At 39.8% G+C, this 24,515-nt stretch overlaps 1 protein-coding gene across 1 annotated transcript; it reads left to right on the top strand.

Moving 5' to 3' along the window:
• The first annotated feature begins 4,129 nt into the window (after positions 1-4,129).
• LOC137284892 (uncharacterized) lies at positions 4,130-17,531 on the top strand. The gene is made up of 8 exons (XM_067816922.1): positions 4,130-4,238; positions 7,206-7,301; positions 8,482-8,580; positions 9,301-9,430; positions 10,231-10,361; positions 10,792-10,928; positions 12,939-13,110; positions 17,308-17,531. Exons 1-8 carry the CDS (start codon positions 4,130-4,132, stop codon positions 17,529-17,531), a joined length of 1,098 nt encoding a protein of 365 aa, XP_067673023.1.
• Positions 17,532-24,515: the final 6,984 nt, after the last annotated feature.

Genomic DNA, 24,515 nt, shown 5'->3' with positions numbered 1-24,515 from the left:
TCAACGGCCAGCATGATAAATACACTGTACAACTGTACAGCTCACTGACAGTATTCCGTATAAAGATCTGACGTAACAAGAGATAGCTCTAGAATAAAAATAACATACATTGATAAATCAAGTTACAGTGTTGTTTGTCCTGAATTATATGCTAAACACATTTGACAGTTGAAAGATACTACTTTGTTATACATTTATAAATTCATCATGTTTGGAGACTTCTATACATCCAGAGCTAAATATCGATATCTAAATGTCAAATACTTAGGACAAACCATGATACCATGATATTCATCCTTATGTCATAAATATAAAAGGACATAAACGGTTTTTAAAGCTAACTTTGGTCGAACTCGTCATCCTTTCTCAATCACTAGTAAATGAGAAAATAACGATGAGCGTGTTAAGGCTACCCTATAGTTTATATTATTAATTTGAGATAAATAGTTTTCCACGGTAAGTGATGCTGTTATAAGCTGTTATATTTGTTCACTAAGTGGGAAGATAGAGACAAGAGCTAGGGTCTTTCTTCATGTAGTCTTGTTCAATACAAGCCAACCCTTTAGTTAATAAACTTAGACTCTCCCAGTACGTTAACACACACACATTGTTTATTAAAGTGCCATAAGTCAAGAATACAATACAAAATAAGTGACAAATTTCATCAACCAGCCATTTTTGGTTTATGAGACACTATCATAAAATCACAGTTATAATTGTCGTCTAAAGCACATGGTCCTAATGACAGCACAAATATACACATGAGCATTAATTAAACACCCCCCATCCCCATCCATTTGCATGCCTTAAGATTGTGTTTAGCACAACACACTGGTCATTCATGATATGGAAACCAAACACATGGTTATAATTACGTTAACTGAACCATCTAAAGTGTCATTCCATCAACTACCAACACTGCTGCTACTTTCGGTTGTAATTTATTGACGGTCACATGGGGCACTGAAAACGTTATCAATAATCATGTCCAAAACTATGGTCACACAGACAATGTCTGTGGTCGAACGTGAACAAAGTTCTCAGAAAACGTTGTCTGTTCAATCCTAAACCAACAGTAATGGTGACATCAGTATTTTGTGTACCGTCCCCTCAACTGTTGCAACCCTCCTCCTCCTGCTGCGAATCATTGGAATCCTCTGCCGTTCCCCGTGAAGAGTCTGGGCTAATTCCTGTAGATTTTGAACAGGTAGGTCCCTTACTTGAACCTGACGAGCCAGATGGTCCCATAAATGCTCATATCGGTTGAGATCAGGGAAGGTAACCTGCCAACTGCGTTGTTCTGCAAGTATGCGATAACAGCTCTGGAACGATGGGGCCTAGCGTTATCGTCCATAAATACTGACCAACTGGCCAGGGGGTGGATATCAACATACGGGACAACAGCAGCTTCCAGTAGTTCCTGTTGATATCTGGTCCCAACGGTGGACTGTAAGACGGAAACGAAACTGGACGTACAGAGTTCAACACAAGTTCAGCGACCTCTGTCTCGGCCACCTTATACACCACAGATACTGTCCCCGACACGTGGTGAGAAGTGTAGAGAGTAAAGTGCTGGAGGAGTTCACTACACAGTGGAAGAACACAGAAACACAAACGCAGGGTGTATCAGGGAAGGGAGGGAACAAGCTGCGATTGTACGCCCGCTTCGAGGACTCTTACGTCACAGAACCTTATGTCACAGCACAGATCCCCAGATCACATAGGAGAGCATTAGCCAAGTTCAGAAGCGGAGTTGCGTCTCTAAGAGTTGAAACCGGTCTATACACTAGTACACCACTCGTGGAAAGAACATGCTCTGTTTGTAAAGATGAAGTCGAAGACGAATGTCATGTCCTTTTAAGATGTCCACTATATGATGATATCAGACGTGAGCTAATGGAACGCTATGATGCACTAGACAACTTCTCTGAACGCCAGGATGCAGAGCGTTTCTTATTCTGTGTATTTATCTAATGTCTTCTTATGTTTTAAAATGATAGTCTCTCATAACTCTGTATAGAGTTTCTCATTACCTTTCAAACGCGTGTCTTTTACCAATGTATCTGTATGTATTTCACTGTAATGAGGTGAGACTCAAATAAACTGTTTGTCTGTCTGTCTGTCTCTGGCCATTGAGTGTCCCTTGAATGGTGATAAGATTCAGCTTAGAGTCATAGGAAGTACGCCCCCACAACATTACAGAGCCACCGCCAAAGAGTTCAGCTGCATGGATCATCCGCTGTTTATGAACTTTATTACTCCTCCTTCAAACTCGCCAACAGCCATCACTAACACATTGAAGAAAACAGACTTCATCGAACCAATGGCTCCTGTGCCATGTCCTCAGATTGTGGTTTTGCCGTTGATTACACCACGCCAAACGTTGAGCCGTGTGTCTATCAGTGAATAACGGACGTCCGATAGGACGACGTGCACGGTGTCCAGCGGACCTGAGCTTCTTCGGATTGTGCTGGTTGAGAGACGAACACCTATTCTCCATTGTTCTCTGAGATCTTTGGCATTGGTCATGGGCCTGCCTCGCACTAGGCGAACTAGGGCATGGTCATCATTGGGAATGGTCTTCCTCGACCTTCGTGATCGTGAACGGTCCTTGACGTAACCAGTGGCCGCATGTTTCCTTACAAGGCGACTAATGACAGCGTGATTGATATTCAATCCGAACCAATGCTGCAACAAGACAACCAGCTTCATACATACCAGTAATCTGCCATCTGGTATATTTAGAAAGCCTACGCCTCGGCATATCCAAAACGTTCACTTTCAGCACTGTTCAATTATTGATGCGTCGATAAGAAAGCAATGAGAATGCTTCATTTCACATTTTTATACTCCTCAGTCGCATGTACCATGACAGAACTTTAGCATGAAAATCATGCGTTTGAGTCAGCACGTGAATTGCATGCTAACTGCATGTGTACTTAGACATAACTGGTTGACTTCTCTGTTTTGACCCTTTTTGTTACAATCAACAATTATTCTTGGTGATACTTAATGAATGCTCATGTGTACACATTTGAATATTTTCTGAGCTATTTTCAATTAACAATTTGATAAAAAGGTCTGTAGGTCCCTGTGCATTGTCAAGGTTAAAACAAAGGTTATTACGCAGGTCATCATAGAATTTGCATTCAGAGGTAAAATGAATTTCAATTTCAACACGTATAAAATTTACTATGTCGTGATTTTAAAGGGGTGATGGTATGATGTGCCGACCTGTTTCTACATGTAGAGGAAGGTTTTCACATCTTAACCTTGCAGTATATTTTCTTAGCTGTCTGGACATAATCCTTTGAACATATAATTCAGGCACCAGATCATTTTTAATTATACTGTAGCGACGGTTTACACCTGAAGTGCAGCATACGATTTGTGGACGTCGTTACAAATACCGATAGCTAATTTACTTGATCAAAATTGCTTTTCACGGCCATTGTATTGTACATCATACCGGTAGAATATTGACAAAAGCAACACATATATACACGCGCACATAACTTTTACGGTTTCGACGTGCCGCGAAAAAAGGTTTTTGAATCACCTTTATGCTGGCAAAATAGAACACAGACAAGTGTAACATATTCAATATAACACTGAATAAACAATGAGCAAGGTTATAATGGATAGCAGTTTAGATTGCTACTATAACGTTATATAGTCATATGCCTTTAATATTGGGGCACACATGTAAAATAATCATTACATGTTTATAATTACCACAGTCTTGATTTTTGTCATGCACTGATTGCGGGTGAAACGAGGTGAATCTATTTGTTCAAAAAGGAGCGCATGTGTACAGATGTTTACAACACAGGTGCCAAGGACTAGCCTCTGTTGAATATTGGAGACATTGTATGTCTGAAACCGTACGTATTAGGGCAGAAGAGAAAAGTCACCGTGGTTAAAAGAAATCGATTAAAGACACCATTTACGTATTTAGTTTACGATACTAAATTTAGAACAAATCGAATGAATTAATGCAACGTTGAATAAAAACGACTCTCGTTCCCTTTATATATAATATAGACGAACATGTTGTCGAAAATGTGTGAAACTGTGCCTTTAACTTTACAATAGATATGATGCGTTCAACATTGAATGTTACAGCACAATGGACAGCAGATGTACGGGCGTCTTCGAAGACCAGTATTCCAGGTCCTTTGGCACCATCGTCAGGACTCAGTCCCATTACTTTTATGACACAGTGCGTCAGATTATAGGTATTAGTACAAATTACATCTGCCATTATCACTGTCATAACAGGTTTTACATAGGTCATGTTCAAAGTGTACAATGAAGCGTGAACATTAATCTTAGTGCAATGACTTAAGTGATGGTTGAAACAGTCAATCATACCCTAACATGCTGGAATATGCACATGTGCCGCAAGTTGTCACAGAGCATTTCAAGTAATGACTGTCATGCCCACGTGCTATGAAAGGCAACAATTACGTTGGGGGGTATAATTTCACAATTGCAGTTTGTGCGATTTGAAACTCGATAGTACTGGTCACATGGTAAGACATGGGAAATGCGCTGTTACCTACATGCATACATGCTTCATGGGTGGCAGCTTGAACAATAACCACGTGATTATTAGTAGGCTTGTGAGGAAGGTCAAGCAACCCATTAGATTTTGACATATCAAACGACATTTAAAAAAATCAATATAGACGTAAACATAATTTCCACTTTTGTCAAATAAATTGACAGGAACAAAGAGTGATTATTTTGGACACGTTTTTACTCAATAAAATTCTACTGTATCCTTGTATCTCCTATGTCATAATATTGACTTTGTTTATTGTTTAACGTCGTCAAGTTACAGCCATATGACGGCGGTCTGAAAATAATCCAGATAATCCAGCAACTGACATCATGAGCATCGATTTATGAACCAGGTCTTACGAATGTTGAAGACCTCGGATCTTCAAGGGTTGAGCATCAAATGAACGTTCTCTCATACCAACGCACTGGTTTAGAGCTATTTATTGGATTCACCCAATATTGGCACGTATATGGGATATTTCACCACCATGCAGCACAACCTGCATCTACCAATAATGCTCATAGCGGCACGTAGTTCAAAGGTCATATTGTTCATGGATAAGGAAGTCCTTAGTCGTGATGTGAAAGAGTCAAATGAAGGAGAGAGTTTTATGTTTCGAGACAGACTGTTCCAGAGTCTTGGAGCATATACACAGAATGGCGTATCGCCACAGTCTGTGATGTTGTACTGATTAACTGACAGAAGGTGGAGATTATGTGAGCGTAGTGAACGTTGGGACTGGTGGTGACTGAGCAGACACGATAGATATGCTGGAGCCAATTCATAGTAGCACTTGGACGTCAGGCACAGAACTTTGAATTTCAGTCTGGCTTCTACAGGAAGCCAGTGTAGTGATTGTAGAGCTGGTGTAATGGTCGGGAATTTGGACACTCTTAACACCATCCGTGCTGTAGTGTTCTGTACTTTCTGGAGTCTTTGTTATAAGGTTTTCTTGAGTCCAAAGACGGGGATTTTGCCATGGTCTACGCGTGTCAGGACAAGGGAGTGACCCAAGGTGTTATGGCTTCAGGCGGGCTTCAGGCATCTCAAGTATGTCCTGGAGAGACTGACTACCTGCTTGTTCATGATGAGGTGTGAGTCTTAATAGTGAGTGAGTTTAGTTTTACGCCGCACTCAGCAATATTCCAGCTATATGGTGGCGGTCTGTAAGTAATCGAGTCTGGACCAGACAATTCAGTGGTCAACAACATGAGCATCGATCTGCACAATTGGGAACCGACGACATATGTCAACCAAGTCAGCGAGTCTGACCACCCGATCGTTAGACGCCTCTTATAACAAGGATAGTCGCCTTTATGGCAAGCATGAGTTGCCGAAGGCTTATTCTACCCCGGGACCTTCACGGGTGAGTCTAAATAGTGGGGTGGGGTGGGGTGACTATTGAGGTGTAAACAGCTATTCGGATAGCGACAGCTTTTGCAACATACTATTGCGATAGCGATAGTCTATTGCGACAATACTCAGGTGGGTGCAATTCAATTGCAGTTGTATTGCAATAGTATTTCTGTTCTTGAATTGTCTCGTTTAAAATCATTTCGCAAATGAGTGCATGGTTTATATGACACATACACAAGGTGAAACAGTTTCAGTCTCTTTCAATAACTGACAATAAACTCGACAGCCAGATCAAGTAAACAGTTACCACATAACCTCTGTGAAGTTGCAAGGCTGCACCCAGACATCCTTTATTTTGAGATGAGTATTTTCCATCAGAAGTCAGTTACTAAACTATCAATAGTCACGCATACTATCGATGCATTCATGCTTTTTCGTTCCTTCTATGGAATTATTACTACCAGAGACTCAACAACTGCAACTCATGGCTCGATGTGTCTTTACAGCCCTACCAAACAGACACCAAGACTTACTTTGACGCAAAGGCCCCATCAACGTAGTCTTTTCTTCATTAAGTTTTACTTTCCTGCCAGTCAGCTGAGCCTAAATATCCGATGTACATGTTGTTGTGCCATCTAAACTTATGTTGCTTGAGTGAAAATTTTCAATGAGTTGGACTTCATCAGCAAAAGACTCGAATTTCATTCCATGGTGATTCCTCATATGAGCAAGATGAGTTTAGCTTGTCCGGATCTATCGTAATTTTCTCTAGGTGTGGTCGGATGAAAGAATTCATGAAGACATCAGGTGCCTTACTTTGAACGTTTGTTCACAATCATTGATATTAATGGTAACAAAATGTCCAAGCATTCAGACAAAAGAGTGGTTGGAATTGGATCCTCAGAGCATGTAGTTGTGTTGGATGATTTTATATATGATTTTAAAGTTCATATGACATCTTGTAAAGAATGAGTGAGTGATATTGCTTTGCGCCACTTTTAGCTATATTCCAGCAAACCTGCCAGAAATAGGCTTCACACATTGTGCCATGTGGGGATTCGAATCAAGGTCTTCGGAGTGAGGAACGAACGCTTTAACAATGAGACTCCTCCTCCCCTCTCTTCCCTTATCCTGTGAAGAAACTCGTTTTTGTGTCTCTTGTGGGAAAAGTTTGCTCATGAAGTAAGCGGTGTTGGCTGGCTACTCCTTTAAATGCTACTCGAACATTAAGATCATTAACATACAACTAAATGTACTATGACAATGTTTTCTATCATTAAAGGCACTTCAGTCATTCCGAGGAACGAGACGTTTACAGTTGGTGACTATGGATGTCACGACGGATCTTCATCCAAGGATATTGTGGAATATCTGCTAGGTAAACACATCTACTGACAAGTTAGTGACTATGGCATTAGGCAGCTTAGAACTATTTTCTGGCAACTTGGTACACCTGAAACATTTTCATATTTTGTACCTATGAGGAGACAATCATCATTCAATGGGTTACCCACACGCCTGTTATGTACAGCTTGAATTCTCGAGATGATCTATTCTGAATTTATTTATGTAGTGCCTTCTTATCAACGGAAACACACCCTTCACTTTTAGAAAGAAAAAAGTATACCGCTACAAACAGAGCCAAACTTTGCCATAGAAACAAGCATTTGTTTTCTTAAAATTAGTAAATAGCAAAAGGCAGAGCCTCAGTCCCAGGTTGTTACATGCAGCAGCCTCCAATGCGAAGACTTGAGGTTTTAATGTTTGAAATCCACCGCCCTCTCCTTTCAGAATTAGTCCAAAACGGTTTCAGGGAAATCGTGTAGAATAAAAAAATCCCAAAACATAGAACATAGCAACAGGCACCATTGTTTGATGTATATCTCAAGTTTTGATGAAAGATATTGAACGGTTTTCGAGTTATGCTCCAGAAACAACACTTATGTCCTCCATTTAAAACGGTGGATGAAATGCTGATTGAATTAATTAAGTAATCTTATATTATGATTCTTTGGAGTACATTAATGAATTAGACTTTGGTTATATTGGCCTGTCCCAACGGACAGGCACACTGTTGACAAACAGTCGACTGAGTATATATTTTTATTACAGTTTTATATACTAGGAACTTTACTTTAACATCTGTTTGACAATGTGTTCAACAATTATGTTGATGTCAGCTTCCGTTGGACGGCGTGACCATCAGTGGGTCGAGTAGGTTTTGCTCAATGCTGTACATTCTGAAATGCATTCAGTCAAATCTGACAAACTGTTGTTCATAATATAGAACATACACGCTGTCTTCTGGTGGGTCATTGTTGTGTACACCCCGTAGACTGTGAATGTAACGACATTTACAGAATACATGATAGTCATGAAAACGTGTATCTTAATGGAGGAACCTGTGACCTACTTTTGATCAGTTGCAACCAATTACGTTTCATTGTCGTTTTTATTCTGACAAAAAAGTTATTAAGAATATCTAAAATTGATAAAAGAAGGAAACAAGTTCTACTCACGATTAAATAATACGTTCCATATTATATCTGTCCTTACAGGTGCCCTTAGGAGGCTTTATGGTGAAGACCTCACTGTTCACATAATCTACGAAGATGGTACCAATAATGACTACAATGCCTTGGTTAAGAATGTCAGCAGTAGGTGATTTTATTCCACACAATTATACCATCAATGAGATATTTACAAGTCGGAAATACAACCAAAAGTAGTTCTAGTAAATTCACCTTCGCGGACTTACAAAACGGGGTTCATCTATGTCTCTCCTCTCATAAACCTGTTGACTTTGTCTTGCACATACATGTGACATTGTGTTAAAGTACAGATCATTCATACCATGGAATATGAAAGATATACGATAAGAAAGACATAAGAAACCTCCACAATTCATCATGAGTCATCTGTATGACAACTCTTGTCTTCTGTACTACATCGGAAGAAGGTTTTTGGCAAAAGTGCAAGGAGCATCGGTGTATTGAAAAATAGAACATTTGCACGATCCGGAAGAAATTTGAAATCCTCATAATGGATAATCTGGAACCAATAAGTATTCTGTCCGATATTGTCAAATAGACCAGAGCGAAATACTATATAAATACTCAAAACACGTATTCACGTATACGACATCTGCAAGGTTATGTGTTTGTAATAGGTACAATTTGCTTCATGTGTTTATTGACATACTTAAGGATTATATTATGTAATGTAGAAAGTAATAATTATTTTCATAACAATGGAAATGAAAGTTGTGAATGTTCAGACTCTCCTGTTGACTGATGACTGCTGTATTAGTGAAGTCTTTAAAAGATCATTATAGATCATGTAAGGTGTGCCGTGACCCACTCCTCTGTGTGTTAAAGGAAATGGGAGAGAGTTTGGAAACCAAAAGGTCTTCGTCTCCATGTGTCCCACAAGCTTCTATAGGCAGTGCCTTCCTGATGATACCTTCAACATCGTCTTATGTTTTTGGTCTGCCCACTTTCTGCCAAGGTGAGAGAAACATCGTTTAACCTTGACTATTGGATTTTCTTTTACTTGATTCAAAACATATTCACCTCTTTGCGCAGGTCGTTCCATGTTGTGTTTATTCCGAATTTACAGGTGGTCAGACAGTACATTATCATATGATACAGCACAATCTGAGGATAACCGTGAAGCATACATCACTGTTTACATTGATTCCGTTTCTCATGTATCGAAATTGAATTGATAACCTTTTTTCAGAATATCCTGCTTTCAAAACTAAATTTATGTGAACTACACACAGAAGAATCGAGGTTTTTCGTAGGTCACTGAATAAGTGTCACATCGGAGAATTTCCTCCTCAAAAATGTAAATGACAGTATTCACACACAAACCTCCAACAGCATTGTTGTTTCCTAGCGACAACACATAGTGATGCAGCTGTACCCTTTCCACTGTTAATCTGTGTGTTCATTATCTATCACATTTATTCATTGTGTTTATCAAATGATATGAAATACGTTAGCCATCTGCTTCAGACGGCAATATTCCAGCAATATCACAACGGCCTGTAAATGAGTCTTGATCATATGGCAAATTCTCCAAGCTGTCGCTGTACAACAATCAGCTGAGGTAACGAGCATAACCATTGCATACCAATTTCTGCTCATTTCATAATTATGGTATCAGCGACCTATACAGACCCAAATCCCACATTGGCCAGTCCAAATAGGGTGCATTCTTTTTACATACACACATGACTGGCCATTTCTGCAATGTCAAAATAATACAGTAATATTTATGAAGACACTCTGATTTACTTACAGGTCTGTGTCTTATAAAGATTCGTTGAGTAAGTTTCCCGACGGCTCACGTTCTGAATGCGATGCTGTTGCTGATTTGGCATCTGAGGCATGGCAAAGATTTCTCCTCATCAGAGCAAATGAAATCAAAAGTGGTAAATATATCATCATAGAACAGTGCAATAATGGCGAATATATCATTATAGAACAAGGCAACAGAATTGACTGCCCCGGCTGTCCTCAGAAACAAATTCAGGTAGTTGGGCATACCCGTCCTACGTCAAATTTGAAAATATCGCATAGCATACAGAATTACAGGGTTTGTGGTCGTGAATTGTGTAGCATTTGCCAAACAGCTTGTAATGTTACGTTCCTTGAAAACTTCGTGAAAGAGTCAAACTTGATAAGATTTCAAAGGCTGGGAAAATGCTGAAACCAAAAGGTGGAGCTCGGCACAAGTCAAAACTGAATATCAGATTGTTGAAGTGATCTCTCCTACCATCCAATCATGTACGCATCTGTTATAACTCTACAATCACATTCGTGGTGCATAACCATAGATTATATTGTAATATTTTCTCATAGGTGGGTGTATGTTGCTTGTTGTTCCTGTTGAAGACACAGAAAGGAAGTATGGAGAAAGCAGTGTTCATTTACAAAACCTGTGGGTAGCTATGACGACAGTCTGGAGATTGTTAAGGGACATGCAGCACGTGACACAGGTACAGTAAGATACTGAAAGCTACATATAAGATCTTATATCCGTGATCTGATGCAGAAGAAGTGGGATACCCTGGTAGGTATAAATAAATTACATGAAATAAAACATTACATTGGTTATATATAGTTACTTTTGTTGTCAGTCCAGATTTGAGGAGGTCATTATGCGACGATGTCGCATTGGCCATACGAGGTATACTCACGATTATCTATTAAAAGGTGAAGATCCTCCGTTTTGTATCCCTTGTGATGAAAGAACCACAGTCAAGCATGTTTTGCTTGACTGTGTTGAATATCCCATCACAAGGGATAAATATTTTAATTCACAAACTTTGAAGGATCTTTTTAATAATGTTAGCTCTCATTTAATTATTGTTTTTTTAAAAGACTTAGATTTACTAAATGAATTGTAAATAGATAGATATTTTATGCTTGGAAGTTTGAATTCGTAACTGTAAAATTATTGTCCTCCTGAGAGGGTACGTAAGTCCCAAACAATTGAAGTCAAATTTAGTCTTCCATTTTTTTAGCCATAGTATTTCTGTCATTTTAATTTGGGGCTAATCTTGCATACTATCACCAGCGGCTGAGGGGATGGTGTAAATCCAGCTAGGGACCATGCAGTTAGCAGGTGTACTGTAAGTCCCCATGGCCCCTAGTATGGTGATCTACCTTCAGTTGTTGGTGATCTATATAGCCTGTTTTTATATTGTATTGTCTGAATAGGGATATTAGTTTTAACTTTTCACGCTAGTTTTATTTCTTATTGTGATATTCTAGTTGTTTTACTGTCTTTCGTCGACAGGTTTTATCATACACATAGATTCCTTTTTTAAGAATGCTCTCGTCACGATATGGCTGCAATACTGCCGATGTGACGTTAAATATTAACTCACTCACTCACTCACTGGCAGTGAGTTTCAGACCATCACCTCAGTTCTAATTTATATCTGTTGAAGAGGTCAAAAACAACATTGCATCGGAGACATGTTCGTGATCAAATGTGCCCGTTGTCACTCGCCACAGAAAGACAACAAACATCATGTGACCAATGATCCAATTATCAATGATAATCTTGAAAATGAAACGTCAGCGTCTTGCGAACGAACTGTGATTGTCTAAGCAACACCTCAAAATAACTGTCAGCAGCGAGTATGTATTCTTTGACATGGGAGGAGAATTCCATTGTTGCAATGTTAAGACGTCACTCTCTAGTCATAAACGATAAAGTGTAAGTCACCCTGCATATAGTGCGTTCACTTTGAGGTACCGTATGGACAACCTGATTGTTACCTGATATTTCATGGATATCATCAATATGTTATTGTTGATGTTAGCACATTTTGAGTTGAAGAGTATGTTATGTGACACATGGCATGAATGTCAGTTTCCCATTCCACGAGATTGCTGTCAGTGACGTTCGTGGAAGCAATGGATGACACATTTTCGTTCAAAACCTTTGAGCTGTGCAAATCGAAGTTAGAACTTTTCATCAGCAATATTCCAGCTGTATGGCGGCGGTCTGTAAATAATCGAGTCTGGACCAGATAATCCAGTGATCAACAGCATGAGCATCGATCTGCGCAAATGGGAACCGATGACATGTGTCAACCAAGTCAGCGAGCCTGACCACCCGATCCCGTTAGACACCTCTTACGACAAGCATAGTCGCCTTTTATGGCAAGCATGGGTTGCTGCAGACCCCTGACCTTCACGGGTTCCCAGTTATATAGATGATCATGTTGTTAATCATTAGATTGTCTTGTCCAGACTCGATTGTCTACACTCCGCCGTCATAAAGCTGGAATAGTTCAAAGTGAGGCTATTAAAAGAAACAAAACGTTTACAAGATTTGTGTGTAAATGTACTTTTTAAACCAATTGAAAAACATACTTGAATAAGACCTCTAGGAGTTTTAGAGATTAATTCCAGAATTTGATAATCTGAAACATGTCCTCTGTTTTGCAGTACCGTGTGTCCCTCCTTATAGGTAAATATCTTTTTTTATTCAGCGTGAGTACGAGGCAGCCAACTATTCTGGATACTATAGAAGTGAGGATGAACTACGAGCTCCATTCCTTGATGCAGATTCCCCGGTTGTGAAGGCGGGGCTGCGTATCGAGTCTCTACTAATCCAACATGAACGTATACAAATCATGTCACAGAGGCGAAAGGAAGAAACAGGTAAGAGGTTTCCTTGTACACGACATGGTAAACCTTTGGTGAATGGCACCATCTTGCAAAGTTGTATTCCTTTAGTCAGTTTTCACCGGTCGTCGATAGGAATCCAAGAATGACTACAATTTTTATAGGGAATTGGTCGACATCGTTTCAGACATTGATCACCCTCTGCGCCTTGTGTCATTTTGGATCCCACTAACGATTCTTTATATGTCGGGAGCCATTTTCCAAGAATTCAATGTTGTGCTAAAAGAAGCATCTGAATTCTGTATCGAGTTTAGATCTTGTTACGTTCTTTCTTGCCAAAACATACGTTTAACCACAATGGCAGTCAATTCGTATGAAATTGTCACAGCTGGTTAAATTGCCAAGTGATATAAAGAATCAGATGTTTCGCTGTGTGGTGAGGTGTGGTTTACAGTGGACTCTGGCAATATCGGCCTTTGTAAACACAGGCATTCCGTCTACAACGGTACAAAGTTTCAGTCCCGGCAGAAATCATCTAGAAACATCTGTAAAAATAGGCTTCTGTCAAATTGTTATGAAAACAAATCTGTAAGCAACGGCACATGAAAGACGGCGCAACCCTTTGATTCAATTAGGTAAAAATGATGTGTCAACGCAATTCGCAGTTACTACCCGAGATTATTCAGAAATGGGAAGTATCAATTAGTATAATGTTAATTAGTGAGTGACATAGAGTGGTGAATAGTGGGCAATTTGACTGTAAACACTGTAACAACACATTTCCCGAGATTATTCAGAAACGGTAAGTGTCAATCAGTATCTTGTTAACTTGTGAGTGGTACGTGCCACTTACATAGAGTAATTAGAGGGTATTTAAGGTAAAAATCATAGTGTAGCAGTCAGTATTGCCAATATGTCTCGGCCCGCAAAACGTGCAAGATGTGATTTGATACTTCAACAAAAGGTACAGCTGATACATTTTGATAAAATGCCTCGACCCACACAAAAAGCATTAGCATCAACATACGGAATCGGCAGACAGATCATTGTCTGATTTTGTGAAGAGGAGAGGTGAATGCATTAAGAAGTTTGAAATTAACATGAATGATCAAGCTAAGCGTGTGTTGGAGAACAGCAAATTTAGATATTCCTTAGCTATACATCAGCTCTGAAACACACATACCATTCTTAGAAACATTTACACATTTCATAATGTTTTGCATAGGTATCACAATTAGTTTATCACAATTAATTTTTGTAGTCTAACATTTACACATGTAAATTAAACGACATCATGAATTCTCAAGGGAAATTATAATCACATGAAATTATATGCATAATTCCCAAAGATATGTCATTGCCAAATTACACTTTGCCAAATAACACGCTAAACAATGTTAAAAGTAAACAATATGTACATCGTCGGACAATAAAATTCACAATTGACATGACATACAACAGATAACTATTTGGCAACCTTTCGCGGCTACCCGAAAGGTGTGCTCAAAAATAGAAACATATTGACATATATTAATGCATGCTACCCCAGAATAGAGCCTTAAAGGACCACTAAACTCAAATTTTTGGTACTCTTTTTACCACTGCATATGAAAGACTTTTGGTTAATCATAAACGAAACACCATTTTTCTTTTAAAAAAACCTTGTGGTTAATTAATACCAAGCGCTTAAAAGTTGCTAAAAAGCCGTCTGCTTCTCTCTCGCCCGCAAACGAAACCGCAGACAGGTTACTTAACTCTGTCGACAGAGCCCTACAGTGACGTCATAGAAGGAACGGTTTGCAGGTAAATGTATAGAAAATGTGTAGGAAGCTCATCATTTTGCTGATTTCTCGGCGTCACCAAAGACATGACGAATTGTTGTGTTGCCGTCAATTGTTCTTTGGGGTCGGGTGATGGTGTCGCTATGCACAGATTTCCACCAGACTCCGTAGTGTGCTTAAATTGGTTGTTATTGTCTACGAAGTGAGCTTTGTGGAAGCCTGTGGTATATGGATGGATCGCCCCCTACCACGCTTCCAGGATAGAAAATGGAGTTCCAGTTTTATCGAGTTTATAAAATCAAGACTGCTTACTACACATTGCTGAACAAACGGATTTTGCATGGATATAACGCTTTCTTCCTCGGAAACGAGGTTGTGGTCGAAGTGACAATATTATCGTAAGTAATATCATATTGACCCCTTATATTTATTAATTATGTGGTCTAAAAATACACATGTAAATTAAACGGCATTATGAAATGTCAAGGGGAATCATAATCACATGAAATTATATGCATGATGTTGGTTGCGCAACCAAGAGATATGTCATTGCCAAATTACACTTTGCCAAATAACACGCCAAATAATGTTAAATTTAAACAGTAAAACAATTAACATGACATGCAACAGATAACTATCTGGCAACCCTTCACAGCTACCCGAAAGGTGTACATAACAATGGAAACATATTGACATATATAAATTCATCCTACCATGGAATAGAGCCTTAAGGATTAGACCACACTGTGCTTTAACATGAGATCTCATGCGACCTGCCCATAACAATTACTATTCATCGTAGTGACAATACGTTCACCATTATTTACGATCTCCGTCCACACAATTCGAAGAGAACAATTAACAACATATATGCAGGGAAAGATGGGTACAATGGTTGCTCATACAGAACAATCAACAACATGATAAAGCTTTCAACATATTTTCTGCTCTCTTCTCACTCAACACACAGACAACTATTGCACATACATACATTTAGAATACTTAGGAAAACGAGTGTGAACGTAGAGCAGTACTTAAAATGCTATATGGTTTTACATTAGTTATTGTACAAAATCAGCATGAACTTTGGCGTTAACGTAATGTACCAACTTTAGCTAGTTCAAAGCATTACCACATGTATCAAATAACCAAATAATATTTAAAATGAAAGTGATATAATATAGTTACAAAAGAACAAATGCACTTGAACATAGTTTACTGTTAAAGTAATTAACTGACCTTTTTTATAGTAAGCGAAGCGTAGACCATGTTCCCTTGTTACCATGCTTAGCTATACTGAAGTGTTACTAGAAGTGTACCCAGATTGGTACACGGGAATGATGAGAATGTGAAATTAGCCATTTGGGGGCTATGGTTTACAGCACTTTTCTTACTGATAAATGTAACATAAACGTTTCAGATAAATGAATCCATGGAGGTAGTACAAGTACTGTACGTCCTCACGGTCCCCGGTATGGTGATCTACCTTGTGTTGTTGGCAATCTATAGTCCCTTTTAACATTGTATCGTCCTCTATAGTTAAACACCATTGTTTACAGGTGTTTATGATTTAATAGGTAATCATTATAATTCTATACCTTCTTGTAGTCACTGCATGACTGAAATATTGCCATGTGATTTAAAATCTTAACTCACTCAGATGAATGAAATGCTTCTGAAATACTTGACAAACATAACTAAACGTCAATATAATTGACATACGCATTAAACAACCAACTTTAGAACACTACCACTAACCTTCAGTATCTTACCTGCCATTATATAATTGTTGTAGAAAATAAAACACTGTTACACCATTCTATACAAGATAATTACAACTTAAATAGTTTTAAGCAAACAAACCATAGTGTCCTAAGATGAACATGTAGAGTGTCACTGTACATAATAAAGTTCAAGTACTAAAATTATACAGCATAAACAAGTACATTTTCATACAAGCATATGCCACATATACCTCCATTGTACAATATCGACTTCACCATAAGTATGTGTTGATATATGCGATAATACATGTTCACGGAAAGGTAACCATATCATACCAAGGACCCAGGTAACAACACGTGTGTTCTTGAATGATAGGGTTCGTATTTCACAGCGTGTCTCAGTCTTGTAGGTATGGAAGGATTGCTTTTACTCTAACTCACGAAAACGGGTTTGGCGCAGACAACCCTAGAAAATATTTCAGGGGAAACCGGATTCGAACCCACTGTGATAAGTGCCGGTATCACATAAGAGCGCTACATGTCATCGGCACCCTGTTCTCAATGAAACGGTCCCCTGGGTGTCTGAACAGATCCTAAAAATCTCTTTATACATCTACTGATACTTTAGTTGCTCGATGTTCTGGTAATTAAATGCGACTTTAGCTGAATCGGACGCTTATGTGTGTAATGTCCTCTTTTTGTCTCATAAGTCAGTGCTTTTGTTCCAGGGAACACAGAAAATCTGGACAGTTCCATTCCTAAGTTCGTCTCTGCAATTCGGTCTTGGACGGAATACATGTTCAGGCAGGCTCTGTCCAGTAGATCGTCCGAGTCAAGACGTGACCTGATCAACTCATTCTATGACCTGCTGGTTGAATACATCAAGCAACAGGACATGTACACTTCTGGGTGGGATAACATCATCGCATATGTCGTCATCATGAAGAAGTAGAGGAGAAGAATGTAGACAGAGTGGTCACCTAGGACATGCATCATACATAACTGAACATTTGAAACGACTTTCTCCTTTCTGGGTGTCAACTGCGCATGTCGACACTGTAAACAAACATCCCTAGGAAGCGTTTGTCTTTTCCTACTGAATTATTTCCTGTTGATTAATGTAATGACGTAACTGGTTTGTTGGCAACGTTTCAAATAGAAGACATGAACATTAGATTTCATTTTTGCATTTCTTTTGTTGTTCAATATGCAAATGCTTCCTGGTATTATCCCTCTTCTCAAGTTTACTTTCGCTGTGATGGAGTGTATAAAATATACAACTGTACGTACAAATATACGCACGCACACACACACACACACACACATATGTACAATTCTGTGATAACATTTTTGCAGGTTTTGTGTGACTCTATTAGTTTCTTTCATGTGTGCATTGTGATGTTAGTTATATGTTTTCTACTTTCATATTTTAGCTACTACCAACCGGTAATGTACTGGTAGTCTTGCCACCACATTGCTGCTATGACGATGTTATTTGGAGTGGTTGGTCAAACTGTTACTTGGTGCGGCAATTATTAAAACAAGTAGGGAACCTGAACTTTCAATTTGAATAGGGAGCATAACCGTTACCAAACGTTTCAAATACAGACATCTTATGACCGCAACGTCATTTCGCTTTATTACCACCCCTAAACACAACGCACGATAAGCACGTGTACAACGCAGGAGCCCCATACACATGCAAGGGGTCCCATTCTTGATTTTGAGGTTTAATTTAAGAAGGTCCATAAATCACAAAGAACATAGATTTTGACACTTATCTTACATCACAGATTTGTTAGTGTTTGTTTCTAGTCTTTTGTTTCAAATTGAAAATCTTCTACATGCAGATTACATGCCACACACCAATCATTTTCCAAAAGCGACTACATTCCAAATAACTATGATTGTAAGGAAGTGCAAATAGTGATGCACTCTCAAACATTCAATAATTTCATATCAATATTAATTGACTACGATAAATCCGAAAAATATCCTTAATCGCAAATAAAAACAATGAAGTTCCCCTACTTTTTTGAAGAGTATATAATACACCCAGCGACTCAAACGTTATGTAGCAATATGTGCAAATACAATATACTATATAATTATATTATTGATTAAACTTTCTGTACAAAACATGACGCAGCACTCGTGCTTTCCCATCAACCCGACCTACACCATGCATGATCATAGAATTATGTTGTAGTTATATCACAAAGTGTTTGTTAATATACGTCAGAAGTTCCTAACAGAGTGGTACTAACAGTCATCATTGCAGAAACCCAACAAACGTTACGCCACAAACACGTGTGATACCAGTATCACATACATCAAGGTCGTCAGCCATGTCTTGTTTGTGTCAGTTCTCGGTTCCATCAGACATCGGTGTCTACGTTTTTTGTTTGTTTTTTTGTTTTGTCCGGTAGTGTATGTCACCAGAGCCTGTTGGGCGGACACAAGCGGGCAAAATCTTTGTAGAATGATACAGTCAACCACTCCGTTCCTTACCACCCGACTGCATCGTAAAGAAATGGATGTGGATTGGATTTTCAACTAACTCGGAATTTACAGGAAAACATAAATATAAATAGTGAACACCATTAACACCATAAAAGTCACAATAGGTTTGAAGAAACTAACAGACCATGTGCAGTGTTTAAAAAAAGGATACACATGCGTGAGGTGGACACTTGTCTTCAAATTCAGGTTGTTTCAAAGGCATCTAGAAGTTGGTGGAATCAAACTAAAAATGACTTATGGTTCAACTTCTTTATTATACGATCTCGCATTCTCGTGTTTTTGGTACAGAGCATTTTTTCTGTCAAAAGTCCATAACACGAGAATGCGACATTTGGACATTCACAGTTTCGTTTGTTAAATCATACAGGGCATGTTGAGGATTTCTATGCACGTAGGAAATTGTAACAACGGGAGCGGACTTAATATATACACTACCCTACACTTCGTGAATGTAAATTACATGCTTAGTATTTTCAAGCTAAGTCATAAAATTGTTAAATGCTACTTGGGCAATGAAATACATGAAAGAAGCATGACCACAGCACTACTAGCATGCGCATGCGCCTTGACCTTGTGATAATAAGTATGCGCAACGGTAGCGTCTAAAACGCGAGATCGCGAGAAAATGAAATGTCTCATTCTCGTGTTCTCGCGATTTCGTGTTTTTGTGGCCTTATTTGACAAGTCGAAATTGCGAGATTGCGAGATTTGACAGCATGTTTAAAAGTCGCATTCTCGTGTCGTCGACTTTTGACAAAAAATTGATCTGTACCAAAAACACGAGAATGCGAGATCTCGCATTCTCGCACTTTTGACATTTTAGGTTTGTTTCGAAAGGTCGAGATCACGAGAATGCGAGATCGCGAGAATGTCCCTTACAGTATTCCATACTCTGATGGTTCAATTTTTTACATTGTTATTGTGCACAACGGGATATGATGGAGTGTGAGTAGCATATAAATTTTGTGCTTCGCCAGAACGTCTACTTCGCTCCAGACACGGCAGTGTTCACATCATGTAACTTTTGTGTCCTTAAAATGTATGCTTATGTAGATTCTATATATCTATATTTCACATGCATAATGTCTCATATTCTGTTCTGGTGTTGCAGTTGGTCGTTGTATTTGACCGTGATGGTCGTGAATTAAGCACAGTGTTGTACTTGTGAGTGTCGTTTGCCGTCTGGAGTTAAGTGCTGTTGATGAATTTTGTGTCATGTTAATGCCTGCACGTGTGATAAACCAAGTTTGTTATGTGGAGCTGATTTGCTCATATATACTACCGTATATAGCTAGGCTGCAAAGCCTTTATAATACTGGTTTGTTGTGATTTTACCAGGCTGCGAAGCCTCTATAATATCATATGTTTGAATGTGTTATAATTGTTAGTATATATTGAGCAACGGTGTTTTGCAACCTCGGCTGCAGAACCTCGAGAATACTGTTATGAGTTTGTTGCCTTGTGGTGAGACAAAGTTTGTTCCAATTTTCATCATGTTATAAATACTATGCACTTCCTAGTAAGAACTTTAGCATTCGTTCCTAAGACTCAGTTCCAGAGTTTTGTTCTCATGTATGAGTTGTTATCTCAGGTTTAGGCAGGCTAGTTCTATTCAACATGGTGATTTTGTAAAGAAAATGCATGCTGTGTAATATACTTATCTTTATACGAGTGCTGATTTGCTGAATGTGGTTTTTATCAGGAATTTGTCAAATGGAATAAATCTGCCACGTGTGTCGCCGAGCGGCCGTTCCAATGTACTGGATGTGTTGTGTTCTTATTTGGAATGAGCTCTTTTGGGAAGGAGAATAGAAACTCTGAACTACATCAAACTGTAAACACCATATAATTTTAACATGGGAGATATTCAAACTAAGAGAATGCAAGCAGCTGAGAGAAAACAGTGCTATATCATGATTTTCGAAAACCTTTCGACCAGTTGCTGATAGCACAGACGAGTCGGTCCGGATCGATGGAGCGAAGCCTCTTCAACAAACGCGCGACTTCTATCCGTTGAATAGTGACTGGCGACAACAAGCCCAACTCGCCCCATTCAGAGACTAAGCATTAGTGTAGGTGTCTATTGTTGCGAGTGTAGTGTGGTTTGGGTGAATGACCTAGAGCTTTGTGGAAGAGGTAGGGCCGGGTTGTGTACTTTATTGACGGATAGATAGGGAGTCTCTTTACAATGACGGCCGTTGACTAAGAAGGTTGTTAGAGCGTGGAAAGTATTGGGAGGGTTGTGGGGGTTGAGAAGAAAGTGGATATTGTGATAATTTGTTGTAGGTGACAGTGTGTGGGTTAATGTCCTCTGGTGTGTTGCAGTGTCTATAAGCCATCTTTGTTTGTCAAGTGTGACCTTTAGGTTTGTAGTGCCTGTAATTAGTCATCATACGGCTGTGGCAATGTTATTGATGTTTGAAGAATGAAGGATTTTTTCTTTATGGGGATGTTCTACTAGGCACATTGTCAAAATATTATCCCAGTTGGTACATACGATCACAACGTCAAAGGTACCTATAAACTTTGATTGAGGGATCATGAGACCATAACCAGTCTGGAAAATTTCAACTGAAAAGTCAATCACAGGAAATCCATAGCAACCCTTGCCATGTGAAGACGTGCATTGTCTTCCTGGAATGTTAACCCATGGCCATGACATCACAAGAAAGGAATTCCCACAGGTCGAAATCTGATCGCTGTAGCCCTCACCAGTTAATTTGCCCTGAACAATCACCAAAGGATTTCTTTGGCGTGGTGTTATTGCACTCCCAAATCATCACGGAATCACCACCACCACCAAATCCATTCCTCTCCAAGACACAGGTATCCCGGGCTGGTATGGGATAACTGTCTCTTCAAATACAGAAGTCCATCAGTGGGTCCACAACACTTTATTCATGATATAATCTGTTTACAACTACATGATGCTGTAACGAGGGCTAGGCGCATTTAGGGAGGCTATTGTCAGCTAACCTGCCTAGCCGCTGTCCGAGGGGTCCAGTCCAGACTCACACAAAGTATTCTTAATTTAACCCTAGGGTCACGTGACGTGACGTATTTGTCCAGATGTCAGCCTACAGTATCCTGCACCTCATCCACAATGTCATGTTTCAGTGGCCAACCGGCCTTTGTCTAACTAATCATAGGCAGCTAATGACTCAGTGTTGGTGGCCATGAAGACAGTGGTCAAGCTGTGTTTGATTTCCTTTCTGTAGAGAGCTATTTCAATTTACATATCTCAAGGGATATAATAACTACTTCTCACAAACCCTGTTCCAAAATGCCAACGACATGTGCCTACGATACAGGCCTGTGCATAACGTTCTCTCACGCGTCTATAGGCACGTTGACGTCCATCACCATGGGAAATGTTAAACCGGGACTCATCTCTGAAAACAGCATTTCTCCACCAAGACAAGGGTCTGCAGACATAATTTCGGCACCACATTCGGCGAGCTTGTTGATGACATTGTGTCAGGATAGGTCGCATGGCGGGACATGGTGGTCTGATCCCTTGATGACGCAAACGTTGTCGAACTGTGTTGGGGTGAAATCGGCGAAGTCCTGGGATGGTCCGGGCTGTCATCACGTCATTTGTCTTCTGGTGGCGTCTCAACAATGCAGAAATGGTGTTCCCTTGGTAGTGGAAATGTGCAGCCACTTGTCGTTGAGACATTCCCCCACAGACCACCCCAATGTTGTGCAGAGCCTTGGCATGCTATGCGTTTCAATAGTCGCTTAATTTTATTAACGATCGCAAGGACAGGAGTTGAGCGCTCCAAAGGGACAGTATTGTATGGCATCCATTTGCTCTGTTTCTCTTGCCTGGAATGCACGTGCAACAACATATTGCGCGTCTCAACGACGACATCACTGACGTTAGGGAACGTGGCACGTGTATGCATGTTGCATATATGTCATTAATCCCTGAGTTGCAATCCTTATGTGTGTACACAGGTTTGATAAATTTAGATTTTAAATGTTTGTATGCTCAGGTTCTTTATGTGTCTTGTATACTACAGGTAACGCACATTGATTTGTTTGCGTTGAAGTTGTGCTGAAGCTTGTGTTTGTATGATTTGTCTGATATCTGTTTTGGATGTGTGAAAGTTGATGTTAGGTGATGCGTGGGAGATGGCCGGTTTGGCTGCTGTGTCAGCAATCCACATCAAAGTCATGGTTTTGCTTAACCGCTTAAGTGAGTCGGTATAAAGTATGATATTGTGAATGAGGTCTTGACGAGACTTTGAGTGCACATCGTGGACTTGATTGATGGAGTTGAGTGAGTCGATGTCACGCGACTTGCGTGTGTATCCCGCAACTTGGCCAATGGTGCCGACGCATCACATTACCCCGCTCAAGCTGTTTGAGCCGTCCTTGACTAGTACTCATTTTCTTTCTTATAATGCCATGTAATTAACATCTCATCCTTTTATATGCTTACCCTCTTGCAGAGTAGTCCACTAGTCTTCAGTACATGTAACTTCTGTACTTCTTTTTGTTAATGTACCAAAGATAATACCATTTATGCCGCCCAAATTCTCAGGTACACTATGTATTATATCAGGGTTTCGCTGTGTACACAAGTTATGAACCCATTGACCAACTATTCTCCTACATCTGTTTGTAGTAGGACTCTCGCTCTACCTGATCCGGTGCCCCTTTCGCCTATACCTACTCTTAGGACATAGTTATAGCCTTTGATATACCCAACTGTTAGCACACTGCTGTGAAGGTCAGAGATGAGTCGACATTGTACATCTCACATTGGGTACTGTCCACTCCGACGTCCGCGCGGCTGAGATATAGCCGACCATGGACAGTCACTCGGGACCTTGGGGAAGACTAGACTGCTGCGTGCAGGTTGACCGGCTACCTTGCTGTCAAGAGCTGCATCGGGAGACGACCGGAAGGCTGACCTTGGGAGTCCAAAAACAGGATCTCGTGATGGTATTTCTACCTGTCTTTGTCTGCCCGGTCTATTGGTCACACTAGTTACTATTACTAAGATACTATTATTAATATTTCTATTTAGGACCCTTGTGCGCCCTGTTAGAGGCTGCAGTCCGACACTTATTCTACGTCCTCCCTCAGTAGGGAGCACCAAGCAATTTATGGGCCGACCCCTGGCCTTGTCTGTTTGGGGCGAGCTGTCGTGGCCAGTTAATTCTATGTTTGTTGTTCTAGCGGCTTGTGGTTATGCTGGTGTGGTACCCTGCACTCAATAAATGTTTTAAACTCACAGTCGGGTTTTGTTCTTGGAACATTTACTGGATCATTTTCCGTCCAGATTCCCTTGACGGTAGGTGACACCGTGCCAGGAGGTTAGGATACTCACTTTAAGGAAAATTGGGGGCTCGTCCGGGATCTCGCTAGCATTTTAGTTGCTAGTGTAGGGCTTATTGTTCTT

This window comes from Haliotis asinina, chromosome 5 (assembly GCF_037392515.1).
Source record: "Haliotis asinina isolate JCU_RB_2024 chromosome 5, JCU_Hal_asi_v2, whole genome shotgun sequence".
Lineage (NCBI taxonomy): Eukaryota > Metazoa > Mollusca > Gastropoda > Lepetellida > Haliotidae > Haliotis > Haliotis asinina.
This window is presented reverse-complemented; position numbering and strand designations above follow the sequence as displayed.

Coding starts and splice junctions, on each gene's coding strand:
- LOC137284892 (XM_067816922.1), top strand. CDS start 4,130: ATGGACAGCAGATGTACGGGCGTCTTCGAAGACCAGTATTCCAGGTCC. Junction 8,581..9,300: donor CTTGGTTAAGAATGTCAGCA/GTAGGTGATTTT, acceptor TGTGTGTTAAAG/GAAATGGGAGAGAGTTTGGA. Junction 10,362..10,791: donor AGCAAATGAAATCAAAAGTG/GTAAATATATCA, acceptor ATTTTCTCATAG/GTGGGTGTATGTTGCTTGTT.